General features: G+C 34.4%; 1 protein-coding gene across 7 annotated transcripts in view; it reads left to right on the forward strand.

The window, feature by feature from the left end:
- STXBP5 (syntaxin binding protein 5) overlaps positions 1-14,209 on the forward strand; it is a 110,103-nt gene that overhangs the window by 76,788 nt on the left and 19,106 nt on the right. For 2 of the 7 annotated variants that reach the window (XM_086743480.1, XM_086743482.1), the window contains exons 19-21: positions 5,630-5,695; positions 8,644-8,703; positions 8,799-8,846. In XM_086743480.1, the coding sequence (XP_086599606.1) occupies positions 5,630-5,695; positions 8,644-8,703; positions 8,799-8,846 (174 nt within the window). The remainder of the gene's footprint in view (positions 1-5,629; positions 5,696-8,643; positions 8,704-8,798; positions 8,847-14,209) is intronic. The other 5 variants (XM_086743483.1, XM_086743485.1, XM_086743484.1 and 2 more) reach the window with 3 other exon arrangements.

Below are 14,209 nucleotides of genomic sequence, written 5' to 3' on the forward strand. Positions count from 1 at the left end.
TTTATATTTAGTATTGTAAAAGACAATGTTATTCATCGGGATTAAGAGTGGAGGTGTTTGTGTATTGCACAGCCCTGTGGGGTTTCCAAGCAGTTTTGAATTTCAGGCATCTATGTGAGGGAGCCCATCAGAACCATGATATACCTGAGCACTTCTCTGACTTATTTCATCAGTCACAGCATCCAAGAATTTGGAGAACATAAAGCTGATTTTAAAAAGTATAACATTGTTCGTTTCCCTGGGATGCCAGTTTCTTCCAGCCCTTGGGCAGAGGTAGGTAATCTCACCCCCTTTTTTAATGAAGGAGAGTAGAACAAAACTAAGCTAAGGGAAGATTGACATGAAGCTAAAAAATAATAAAAAAAAAAGACTTAAGATTGTGTTCCATTTCTGTTAGTTCAATTTTTTTGTTTTTTTCCCCAAGAAGAAAAAATAAATACATTTTGGAGAGATTTTGCTCGGTAGCCAAATACTACTTTCTTTATAGTCTTCCATCTTGTACAGCCAAGGAGGAAGGGAGGAAAGCGTGAAAGAAATGCCTCCACCTTAAGATGATGCAGAACTTAAAACCAAGACTTGCCACTAATTTATTACTGTCAAGGGAGGCAAAAGATGGGCAGAAGTCCCAAAACTAGTTTCTGAAGCCACCAATTGTAAAGCTGAATTTACTTAGACTGTTTAATTTAGGAATAGGTTAAAACAGGTATCTTGTTTAGTTGGAGCTACAGTCATTTTAAAATCTGAAAATAATTTCTCTAGAGTAATCATTTAGTATTTTTCATTATTTGTAGTTCTTTCAATATGTTTTGCCCAGACTTCAGTAGCTTAAAAAATAAAGCATTATTGCTGTGTAATTTTCCACAAATGAGTCTGTTACGTTAAAGAGCTATCTTTTGCTAGGTTTATAGGATTGGAACTATAAGAGTTAGAACACTTTTGGATTTCGCATTTTCCCTTTCTTGAACACTAATATCTGTATTTAGTATTACCAGAAATGCAAAGAACTTATGTTTCCTTGGTTTTGTTTTTAAAGATATGCCTTCATTGAATTATTTAAAATATTTGTATTTTAATACTTCCAAATTTATTTCACTAAGAATAAGACATTTTTAACTACTATACAACTTTAGCAACCTTCAGAAACATTAGTACTTAATTTCTAAGTCTTCCTAGAAAAAGCCCTTATATATTTAATGTGATTGGTTTAGAGAAGCTGAGTGTATTTCCCATTCTCTTTGAGACAACCACAACCTATTTGGAAAAAAATCATACTAGGTTATACATACATTCAGACAAGTTTTTTGTTAGTTACATTATGTTCTGGTTCAGGCAGCATGCAACAAGAGCAGCATATTGTTATTGTACGTTGGTTCCCAAGACTGGCAAAACCAAAAATTAAATTATTTCATTACAGATGGGAGTAGGAAAACATCATTCTCTGTTACTCAACCACTTCATAGGTTTTGCCCAGAAAAGGCAGCGCAAATTGCTTCTTCCTCCTTAAGAACCCTGCTATTCTGTATGTTCCAGCATAAAATGTCTCTTTAATAGATCATCAGTATCTACTTCCATATTTATGGTTGACTAAAATAGCATGTCCTGAGTCAACCAATTGAAAACTTAAAAAGACTTTTTTTTTTAAAAGTTCATAGAGTAAGAGTTACATGTATTCTAAAACATGAATGGAAATGTGAGATTTTCCCTTCACTTGTGTTGCAAGAATATGATGTATGTTTCTGTCATCTTATTTTTTCTACTCAGAAAAGAAATTCAGATTCCCGTCTTAAAGCAGCATCTATTTAGAGGCAAGGCTCTCTACACTAGCTAGACTGTAAACTGTCATATCAGGCTAGCTCAACAGATACAAGCTCCCAGTTGGGATCGTGTTTTGGAATTTATCAGTGATTCATACCAGGTATATTACTCACATGTTTTGGGTGGCAATTTGTAGTTTGTGAAGCATGCAGTATGTGTTTTATGAAGGCGTGCTAGACAGTGTCATCAGATGCTCATCAACAATGAAAACAAAATCAACCTTTACCTTCAAATCATAATAGAGGGGGGGGAAGAACCCAACTTTGTCCATGTGCTGAAAGACATAAAATGTGTAAGTAAAAGCTTCATAGTGTGATTAAAACTATACACAGTGGAGGCTTACCCTGTTTGTAGACCTTTTCTTGATACACTTTCTGCTAAATATGACAGAAGCCATTAAGAGAGTCAATACTTGTACCAAATTATCAAACAGTTCATAGTTTTATGACTGAACACCGAAACTTACGGACAGCTCATATTTTTCATTGCTTAGTTACATAATTAAGTTCATGGAAAGCATCAATCTTAACTCTTCTGCAACTTGCTATTGGTAGGAGTTACAAGATTTTATGTGACTTCTCAACTGGTACAATATAATACAACATTTTATAAGTTGGTATTTCTTAGTTGTAGCAGAAGCACTTCAGGAATCTGACAAAATAGAAGTCATTCTTGCGTGCATATGACTTTTAAATTTTTATTATGCATTTAAAAGCCTTTCTTGAATGTAATCTATGAGGGATTCAGAACTGGGGTTGAGTAAAACCTGAAATTTATGCCTAGAACTATTCTGAGGTTGCTTGTTCTAGTTGTTTTCCCCTTCCCCTTTCTCCTTGAACTGAATCTGAACATTAACTATTTGAATTTTTAACTTAAATGTCAACTAAGCCAGACCAACATCAGCTACGGCTAAGCTAAGTCCAGAACTGAATCAGAAAGCTTAATTGTTGGGTTTGGGGATTTTTTGCTCTTTTTTTTTTTTTTTCAAGCTAATTGTTTTTAATTCTAACTTTTATATCTTTGTATCAAGCTAGTTCTAGTTGTAACTTTTAATTAGACTTGTTTCCAGTCAAGTTGTAGTTTCTTCAGAGATGTATCTGCCTAACGCTTCTGTGAAAAACTGACAAATGTCTCATGAAACTTACTTTGTATATCAGTTAATTTCAGCTGTAATTCTAAGGAGTTTTTAATGCAGCATGGTAATTTTTGTCTTCAATGACATTATTTGATTTTTTAAATTCACTTTGGAGGTTTTTCAAATTTCTTGCTACTAGAGCTTGGAGAGATAAGCTAAAAAAATTATTAAAAAGTCACTCTTCTATATATTTGTGTTCTAGAAGGTTGTAATCAGTGTTGAAATGGAAAGGTCTTGGATCAATTGGCTTTTATAATCTGTAGCAATTAGCAGATATGCTCTAAGCCTGAAACGAGTAGAGCTGTCTTACCGCCAGAGCGCATACTGCTTCTATCAGGGTACCCGGGGTTTTAAGATGAAAAGTAATAGTGATTGTTACATCAGTTTCTTCTTCTCATTGGCTATGGGCAGACTCTCATAGTTCAGATTTAACTGAGATCATTCTTACTATTCTCTGCTTAGTTTAATTACTAATACAGTAGTAGATAAAATAACTTTTTGTCTATTCTTGTCCCTTCTTCTTTCAAATAATAGCAGTAATGTCTATGCTTAGATTTCCAAGGTTTATGTGCCGTAGTGATTGTCACAATGCACACTTACCTAAATCTTACTAATGCATAAAACTAGCGCATAAGTTTATGATGAGAGAATGTTTTGGGGTTTTGCTGTCGGATCAATTGATCTGAGTTATTAAGATGTATATTAATCAAATGATAGCCTCAAGACTTCTTACAAAGAAATCAAGCATGCAGGTGTGTGACTTCATTGTTGGCCAAAGACTATTCCTGTCAGAGCAGGAATTTTGATGAGAAAACTAGTATGAGAAGTTAAACTCTTTCTGTGAAGATGAAGAATTAAAATATTTACAAGAAAGAGGAAATTAAGTTCATGAACTGCGTGTTTAGATTTGTTAAGTTTGGCTTCCGAAGAAGCATGATCTAGAAACACAACTATTTCTAAAAGCACAGTACAGGTTTGTCCTCCCAGTACTGCTACTGTCTAAAACTTGTCTTGCTTGTTGGGAAAGCAGCGCCTGGATTTTTGAAAAAAGTTTTTACGCAACCCTGTCTAGTACAAAACATTGTCTCGTGTATTTAAAATTCTGGTGCTTTCAGATGTCAAATCATACTTTGTTAGAGAATATGTACCATGATTACCCCATAGTGCTGATTGATTTACTGATAGATAAATTGCTGTTTCTTTTCTCCTGTGTAGTGGAAAGGTATAACTTCCACCTGGGATTTCACCATGTGTTTTAGAATTGAAATCAGTTTCTGGACTGTTAAGTGTAGGCTTAACCAAGTTTTAAGGTCATTTGACAATTTCATCTCAATCCTACTCATTGAGTTTTACGATTCGAGCTGTACATGCTCTTAGTAATTGTAAAAAAGATTTTTGCATAAATGAAACTGTGTGTGAACGCAACATACTTCCAGTGTGTTGTATGTTGAGACTATTTCAGGAGAACCTTTTTTCCTTTAAATGATTAACTTCTGGTTTAGCAGTTGGATATTTTAAAGCTTTGATAGAAGAGTAGTGCTCTTTCCATATTTTTTGTCATCTGTTAACATATATGTACAGATGCACTAGTGTGTGTGTAGTATACAGCTGTGTAGACAGGCTTTGCATGCCCAAGCCCTTGTTGCCGTAGCCCTTACTATTACAGCTCTCAGGCTTTTTCACTATTTGAAATATTTGTGTGCGCATGCAAAGACTTTTAATTTAAACAGATATTTGTCAGCTATTACTCTTAAGTATTACATGCTGGTTTGTGTTAGTGTCCCATAATGAAATTTCTGAAGGAAAACTTTACATAATAAACCTAAAGATGTATTACTAGCCTTAAAATACCAATAAAATTCACTTTTCTTAGTTGTGGGCAGTCTTGACAGCAATTTATTGTCAAAAAGTAAAATAGAAACATTCCTTGTATACTTCTAGTTAGTGCTATGAAATAATACTTAGGACCCTTATGAAGCAACTTCTATCTTTAGCATCTGACTGTGGATTCCTGCGCTTTCTTTCCTTCACTGAGATGGAAAGATTGGGCTTTTAGATGTTAACATATTGTAGTTCTTCAAATCATCAAATTTGACAATGTAAGAATTTAGTGAATTCCTGCATACAGGGAAGAATGCTTTCATAAACACGCTAGAACATAAATTCTGTAAGTGATATCAATAAGGAGTTTTGCTGGAAAACAAACTTGTCAATGCAACAGCAAGTACAAAGCATATTATTGTAACAGTGGGAAAAAAAATCTGAAAAAAGGCACTGTATTTTCAGATAACATACTGCACACGTGGTTGTACTCTTAAAGATCCTCTTTCACCTGACTTTCTTTTGCAATTACATTTTTAACGTAACTCTAGGATTTTTTAAGAACGGAAATTATACTTTGTATCTATAGCATGTAAATAACTGTTCTGATAAGTCTGGCTGAAAATACAGTGATTTTGACGGAAATTTAATGAGGAAGTGTATTTTGTGAAGAAAACTTTAGTAGGAAGAAGTGACTCTACAGTTTCTGTAGGTAATGTCCAAATTAAATAAATAATATGTAACAGAAAAATCACAACTGGCTGGTTTGTAGCTAATAAGAAGTGAAGTTCCTAACTGCAGTGGAAGAAAAGGATAAAATAGCAGCTGTATTTATTATACACTGGTTTTGTGTTCCAGCAGGTCTTTGTGATATTAATGAAGGTACAGTGGTGCCAGAAGACCGCTGCAAGTCGCCCACTTCAGGTAATCATAACTTTCTGTGATCTTCAGCTTCTTATTTGCCCAGAAGATGGCATGCTTTAAGTCAATATTTTACTAGCTAAGTAATTATATAAAACCTGTTGTCTTTGCACAAACTGAGCTGTCATAAATTTTGCTGTGTTGCACAACTGTGTTTTTTTAAAAAAGCTGATTTAAGAGATGCAATAGGAATATGTCATAAAGATGAGTGAAGAGAGATATAATCTGAAATATTTATGCTTCAGGGAACATACTGCACAATGGAATTTTGAATCATAGATAAGAGATGCACAAATTCCTGTAATAGCTCATGCGATTGTGTTCCAGAGTTCTCAAAAGTGGTAAAGATTATTTCTGTAAAGAGAGAATTTACTCCTGCTTTCTTCTAAGTGGTAAATTGCTATGTTTTCTGTGGAATCAGTGGTTTTCAGAAACTAGTATCCTTACGCAGTAGAAGTTCCCTGCTTAACACTGCCATCTCTTTTTTAGTTGCCACTACTGTATGTAATTATTTTAAATGAAAGCTTCAGCAGTACAAAATACTAATTAGTATTTTGTTTAATATTGGCTGGTTGAGGCTATAGCCATGTAAACACCTAGTGCATGTCAATATATAGTATTCAAAGTAAGTATTTCATGTGGTAGCTAAAACCTTATCACTTGTCTTCACTATTACTCTTAGAAAATTTTTAAGTAACTTGTCACTTTATCTGTTTCATTCAAAGCTGTACTCAAAGTAAAGGACAGAATTGCAGGTTTACTCAGGTACCTGAAGTATAATATGCATTCTTTGTGATGTAGTGCAAAATGGTAATCAATATAGGAATCTAAAGATAGATTCCTTTTCTGTTGTAGCCTGTACCTTTCAAAGCCAAGTTGAAAGCATAATGAAACAAAATATCCTGTTTGTAGCTCTAGTAGAAATTTTAACATGAACTTTAATTTCAGATTTGACAACTGCTGTTCTTTGTTAGTTTTAAATTGTGCAAAAGTCATCTACATCAGTCAATGTCTTGTCTTTTTTTTTTGCTAACCCTTTCATAGAGTAATTTAGATTTATTTACAATTAAAACAAAATTTTGCTGGAAATCTTAATTAAAATGTCTTAACTGAAGATGTGATTTCATGACAAACCTGTGTAATGCTAAGTTACTTCAGCATCATTTTTAAATGCAGGCATTTTTTGTGGTGTTCAGAATAAAGTTCATCTTTTCTATTTCATTTTTAAATATCAAGACCAATATCTGTAAACAACTTGCTGTGCGGTGCTGCAGTTGGAATTGCAATAAATCACTTTCTCTGTCACAATCGAGGAGAATTATCATTCTTACTAAGGTATTTTAATTTGACCCACTTAAAAAGTCCAGGCTAAGTCTAGTTTCTGATAGACTGCTATAAATTGTGTACAATGAACAGCTAATGAGCTATGAGTCTTAGTCTGTATCCTTCCCCCCCCCCCACCCCCCACCCCTTGCTCCAGCATCACTCACGTGTCAGCTCAAACTACTTCCAACTGGTACTGCTAAAACTTTTAAAACACTATTTAATTTGAATTAGCAGTTTTCTTTCAGAATTTGGAGTTGAAGTAGACTAAAACTAAATTCACCATTTCCACTAACAGTGCAATGAAAGCAAGCCCAAAGATGGAAATCAGAGTTTATAAGGAAAAATCCTAAATTTAACAATTTGCCTCCCCTCCCTCTTTGTTCACTTACCTCCCTCCTGTCTGATCTGTGTTAGCTGAAGTAGGTTAAAAGTTAATGCAACTTGGGTATGTATTTAAGAGGATCAAAACAGGAGGCAACTTAGAGTAGATGGATCCAAGTGTCCTGAAAGGAAATAGGATTAGGGGGAAATTCCTAGTCCTGCAGAGGTAGAAATCAATCTCCGATTTGAACTGACTATTTGAAAAGATTATTTTGAAGTTAGTTCATATTAGAATAAAATCTGCAAGTTTAGGAAACTGAGTATTCAGTGAAAGCATATGTAATGTCTTAGGTACACATAAAATACTAAAGAGAAATATGTCAGAAGGTGCCAAAAGTAGTGAATGGACAAAAGATGGAGAGGGAAAGCCGCTGTTGTATTTGCCTGTAAAATAGAATCTTGACGTAGCAAGGTTGGACTGTGCCTTGCTTCCCTCAGTTCTGTACTCTCCTCCCAGCCCTTGGTGAATGAGATAAGATTTGTGACAGGTTTCTCCAGTTTTCCAGGCACCTTCCTCATATGGAAATCATATGGGATGCTTGTAAAAAGAGAAGAGCTGTAGCTCCTTAGGTTTTAAGTTTTACATATTTTCTGGGCAAGAGCATAAAACTGGAAAGAAGCTTCCACACTTCCACAATACAAAATCCAATGAAATTTGGCATTTTTGGGTCGAACTGTTTTAATTTCATGACTGTGGTAAGCCTCAAGTTGTGGCCTGTAGCCACCACTGGTTTTTCAGTATTAAGGATTAAGAAATATCTCGGGTAGCAGCATTGGTTCTGAATGATCTGTAGAATAGCTGAAGAGCTGTGACCCAACGGTGACCTGCTGCATTGGAAAAACTCAAATTTTCCAAACTTAAATTTATTGTTACAGCAATATTCTATGAATCATAATTTAGGTTAATCTTTGCGTCTGGAACCATAATTGGGGCAGCAATCTAGTTATTTAGTGTAAACATTTTATTAACTGAGGGAAATCTAGCAAGAAACTTGCTGCACTGTGAAACATTTGTACCTTGCATTATAATTATTGTGGTAATCTCAATATGGCATTATTCCTGTCATACTAAAATAATTTGGATTTCATAGTACCTAGTACAGCTACAGAGAATACTGGTATCAGTATTTGATATTTTAATACATCTTTGTGTCTTCCTTAAACTCAAAGCTTTGTATTGATACATTGGTTTTGTGTTAAAGATACATGTTTGTATATGCATTTCATTCTGTGTTCACTCATAGGTTCTGGTTCACCAAACAATTCTGATGATGATCAAAAAATGAATAATTTTATAGAAAAGGGTACAGTATTTTTATTTTCTATAGTCTTATTTTTTTATTCAGTTCATCCTTTGATACACTTAGATTGATCTTTTTTATTAAAATATTATTTACAGTGAAGATCAAAAGCAGAAAGTTTTCCAAGATGGTAACCAATGACATAGGTAGGAACTAGAAAACTTCTGCTCTGTTTCTAATCCAGTGCCTTACTCTATGCAACACTAACCCAGCAGCAAGAAAAAAAAAAAAATCAAAATTCAATGCATTAAGTTATTAATTTTTCTATCTTTATGCTAATTGGCAATTCTATCTGCTGCTTCTGTACTAAATAGACTGGGCACAATAATTTTTTTTTAAAAATCAAGGATATTGGTGGTTTAAATTCTCTGATTTTACAATTGCACTTCTCCTGTTTTCTGTATGGGTGAAATTCTAATCCGTACTAAGAGTTCAGTCTATGCAAGTCACAACATTATTCCACTACTTCTGCAACAGTATGCTCTCTTTGAGAACATGTGGCTGATTTACTTTCTTTTTGTGTTGCATTGGTGGCCATATGGTCAGATCTCCATGTGACTATGGTCAAGAGAGAGGTAGTATGTTTTCATTTAATCATCTGGAAGAGGACTTGGTCATATAGACATAAGTACACCCTGTTACTGTTCCAGAACTGTATGATTTTTTCTGCATCCAACAGTGACAGTACCCTACCAGCTCCAGACTTATGTCTTAACAATTTGGCAAAAAAATTTGCCTTGGAATATGTTGTATGAAGGTAGATTGAACCCTTTTATGATTGGAATGGAAATTAACTCTGCTGCTGACAACTGCATCATTAAACAAATGAAGATGAGAGGCTGTATAATTTAATTCTGGAAATTCCTTAACTGGGATATGGTTATTTTCATTTCAGAATCACTGTGTACGTGTTCATTTTGTTTCCATTTAGTACATTAAGTATATCATTGTAGGAGAATTTCATTTTATCTGTAAACTACTTTATATAGTAAAACTGTTTGCTAAACTACTGTTCCATAGGTTGTATGGAACTATAGGTTAAGTCTAGGAAGGAAGAGATTTCTTTTCTTTCCTGTAGTCTCCCTTTGATTTGTTGTTTGGCAATTTAACTTTTACCCTAAACCAGTAATCTTTAATCGTGATTCAGTCATTAAGAAGAATCATTGAAAAAATCAGTGAGATAAATATGAGTATAATGAAGTTGTCTTTGGAATCTGAGGTACAGAATGAGGAAGAGCAAGAATGTGCCCTTTGCTTAGTACTATGTTGAGCCGTCCTTGCAGTGATAACAGAAATGCTAGGGAAGGTGAGTTCTGAGACAGTGAAAGCCTGAATATAATTCAAGAAAGCAAATGGCTGTCAATAATGCATTGTGTCCATTCATCTGTAATTTAAAAAAAAAGTATCGTTTACATGAGTATTGATTAATACGTTCTCGTAAAGGAAATTAAGTCTAACTAGAAACTTATATTCAGGTCTTCTGATAAGAAAATTACACTTAATCTCGTGCATGTTAGATCAATGCCTATTGATGAGGTAATATTTCCCTTTTGTCCCAAAGCAGTCTCTTCTGAACTTAAGACAGCCTATCTTGTGCAAAAACCATAGCATGTTTGAGTGCAACTTCATTATTTTTTTTCACTTTTTTTCAAAGAGCAATGTTATACTATTAATAAAACATGTTAATGACATTTCTATAGAACAGTTAGCATCTTTTTCAGCTTGAAGCCTTTCAACTGAAAGTATTGCAAATGTTTTTCACAGCTGAAAGCAAAATATTTATTTACAAGTAATGCATTCTTCAGGGGGTAAATTAAATGCAGAGTTAATTGAGACAATAATGCATTTGATGTGTAATAAGCATCTCCCAGTCAGCCCATACAGTGATTTGTGTAACTTGCACAGTTTATTGGAAGTTTAAAGAAAATTATTTCATTTGCATTGTTAGTTTTGAGTGGTTCAAAGCTGTGCACTGAATGTTTTTTTGTTGGTGTTTTTTTTTTTTTTTTTCCACTGCCATGTTTTCTATACCTTATCTGGCATGTTCACTCTGCATGACTCTTTCTGAACTACGTTCTGACCTCTCCCACATAAGTAAAACGTCTCTTCTTCGGTGTTAATAGTAGCATGGGTTTGCATTTCATTTTTCTAAACCAAATTACCCGCTGAATGTGAATGGACAATGAGTGTTGTAAAATGTGAGTGTTGCATGCTGTCATTAACTTCATCACATCGTATGAAACAAACAGTTTATCACCAGCTGGGTTCATATGGATGAATTTGATGTGTGTAGCATGGTTGTAGCTCTTTACACTGGCATATAGTGTGATCAGTTCGAGTTCTTTCCATTCTTTGTCAATATGTGAAATATATCCTGTCAAATGGATTGTGAAACAGAACAAGAATTACTTACATTGATAATTTCAGTTGCTGTTAAAATCATTCCTGGTTTTTGTCACATGGGAACAGTGAGTAAGGGAATACTGCGCGCCAAGGGAGAAGTAATTTCATTTTGGTGGTACGGCTGTAAGGTGGTAACATAAGACGTGTTTAGAAATAGGAAGCCAGTGTCAACTTAATCACTTTATTGAAACTTGTGTAGAGACATCTTTGTTTCTGGAGATTTCCATCATTAGTGACAGTATCAGACAAGGATTCTTGCTTTATTAAAGGATCACATTTGTTACATTCTAAGTGTACACCTAAATTTTTCAAATGGTGCTAAAGTCATTGACTCTTAATGCTGTTTTCATGAAATCAAATCTTAAGACGCTCATAGTTCTCATTTGTCCTAATGCCAGGGTAAGACTGTTTCTTCCAATGTGTTTTTAATATTTTGGTCTAAGTTTGGCTATGTCAAGTGTATCTCTTCTTACATTCTCTTGTAAAATGGTTTTATTTTTCTTACATCAAATTTTGATATATTAGCATTGATTTCTCTATTGTACTGTCACCAGTATGATATTCAATTCTTTAAGCATCTTCAAATTGGCAATGTAAATCTTTCACTTCTGTATAGTTGTCAAACATAGAATAATTTAGGAACTTTGGTATGTCTTAACGAATTCTAAGCTGCTTAGTTATTTCTCATGAAATGTGAAATGAAATAGGCTTTATGTAAACTATTCTCTTGTCTGTCAAAACACCAAGACGCTTGTCTCCTTTATAATCTTGAGAATTTTTTTAAAGGGTTTAGACTGTTTCCTTAAATAAGGAGTGGATGAGAAATCACTCTATAGCTGTCAAACTGATGTGCTACACATTGTAAAGTATCAGCCTAGGATAACTCACTGCAAACAAAATGTAAATATTACTTTTAAGACGCAGCTTCCTATTGATAGTTCAGTTATGTCTCAGCCTTCACGTTTTCTTCATTGAATTGATTGAGCCTGCTGTGCTGAAATGTAACATGCTATGCCAAGGTAGCCTTTCGTATTTTAACACCTGCCCTCTCAAGTCTGACCTATGAGAAATCTCAAAGAATCCTGAAAGTTGGTTTTGGACAGTTCTCTAATATAAAATTTTATATGATACTTAATTATATATATTATCAACAGAAATAGTGTATGTGTGCCTGTGTATGACTCTAGATTTTCTACTTTAGAGGAGTACTAAATGTAGGTCTAAAGACAGGCAAAATAGTCTTGGCCTTAAGTGTTGCAGCAGCCCCCACCACCACCAGGAGAGGTATTAAACTCTAACATGACAGCTGGTGCTTGAGGTCAGCCGCACCCAGTAGGAGCGGTCGCCATCACCTTTTCTCTCTTGTACAACCTGAGTAAAAAACCTGATACTGAGCACTCTCTGTAGATCTCCATCTTGTCTTTTCCATTTCTCTCATTTTTATCTTTTGTGTCACAGAAGTTGTCTAGCATGTTGCTATTTTTTAATCTGAGGCATGGCAAAACTGAATTTTCCCAAACTATTGTAAAAGCATAAACCAGATATGAACACAAGTCAGTGGGTTTTTTTTTATACTAAGTAACGTTGGTTAAAAGCAGCTTAGTTGGCAAAATATGCCTATTTTCCTATTGCTTTTTTAGGCACTTTTTTCTTTAAACACAAGATGGCACTACTGCTGTTTAAATAAGTTCTTGTTTCCTATTTACATTTGAATTATTGAGATTTTGGGCACGTTAATGTATGTTTTAAAATGTATTTTTTTTGTATAGCACATTAATTCATTATTTCTAGCAATGACATCCCTTTTAACAATTCATGTATCCTTTTGTCCTATTAATGAGGCATAGTTCAGTGTTTGTAGAACATGTTTGACAAACATGTTTTAACTTATCAACCTGGTTAGTTGGCCTTTCACTAGGGAACAAAAAACTAAAACTGTGGCTTGACTCCTAGAATCCAACACACTTGCCTGTACTTGTTATTACCTGCTATATTACCTGTTACCTAGTATCTTATTTTTTGTCATTTTCTCCAAGTTGTTAAAATTGTGTAGATAGAGTAATGTCAGAGATGCCCTTCTCACGGACAGCCCCCACTGATACACTGAGCATGCCATTGATGGCATGGAATGCTCTTTTTGGCTAGTTGAGGTCAGTAATTCTGTCTGTATCCCTCCCAGCTTCCTGCTCCTGCACATTAGCAAGACCTGGAAAGCTGAACTGTGTCCTTGGTTTCATTAGCAACGACTCTTATCATCAGTGTGTTTATCAACATTCTTCACATCCGAAATCCAAAACACATCAGCGACTAAGAGGAAAATTAACTCCATCCCTGCTGAAACCAGGATAGACGTATTTTTTAACATTGACACGTGAAGGAAATTGGAATACTATTTCTGGTGTTTTATTGTCAAAATTTTGTAATGTATGACAGGAATAAAACTGTTCCAACTGTTCAGATAACGAGCATTTGCAATATTGATGATACAATGAAGTATTTCACTTTTGGAAGGAGTGGAAGTAACTTTAAATCACATGCTGTTCTTCAGGATACATAGAAAACTAAATGATTTCTGTTAAAATCATAATTAGGATCAGTTAACTCCATTCTTATCTGAGAAAAGCGGCAAGATTCAGGCTGCTTTATGACTGGTATCCATTACAAGGTACTTCTAGAATTATGAGGCTGTTCTCAATGTCTGCTTTAGGTGGAGAAGTATTACCCTTATGAGACAGTGAAGAATTAAATGCTATATCAAAGCTCAAGCACGTGGTTGGGGAATAGATTCAGAGTTTAGCCCCGGTCTAGTACTTAAGCTACATCAAAACTATTTCCTCTCCAGTAATTGTTGAAAGAAGGGTGAAAGAGGGATATATGGCTACTAGTTTACCAGTTACTTTTATTATAGCAGTATTTGTGAGTATTGTATTGCGTTTTAAATTAACTGCAAGATTCCCATTCCTATAAAGAGAATTTTTGAGTTCAAGTGTTACATTTTACTTCAGCAGTATTATCAAAACTGTACTATCTCTTGTTTGACAGTGTTGCAAGTGTTTATATGCTACTGATTTTATAATTATTCTCTTTAACATCTTCACTCGTCTAA

This window comes from Chlamydotis macqueenii, chromosome 3, assembly GCF_036417535.1.
Source record: "Chlamydotis macqueenii isolate bChlMac1 chromosome 3, bChlMac1.mat, whole genome shotgun sequence".
NCBI lineage: Eukaryota > Metazoa > Chordata > Aves > Otidiformes > Otididae > Chlamydotis > Chlamydotis macqueenii.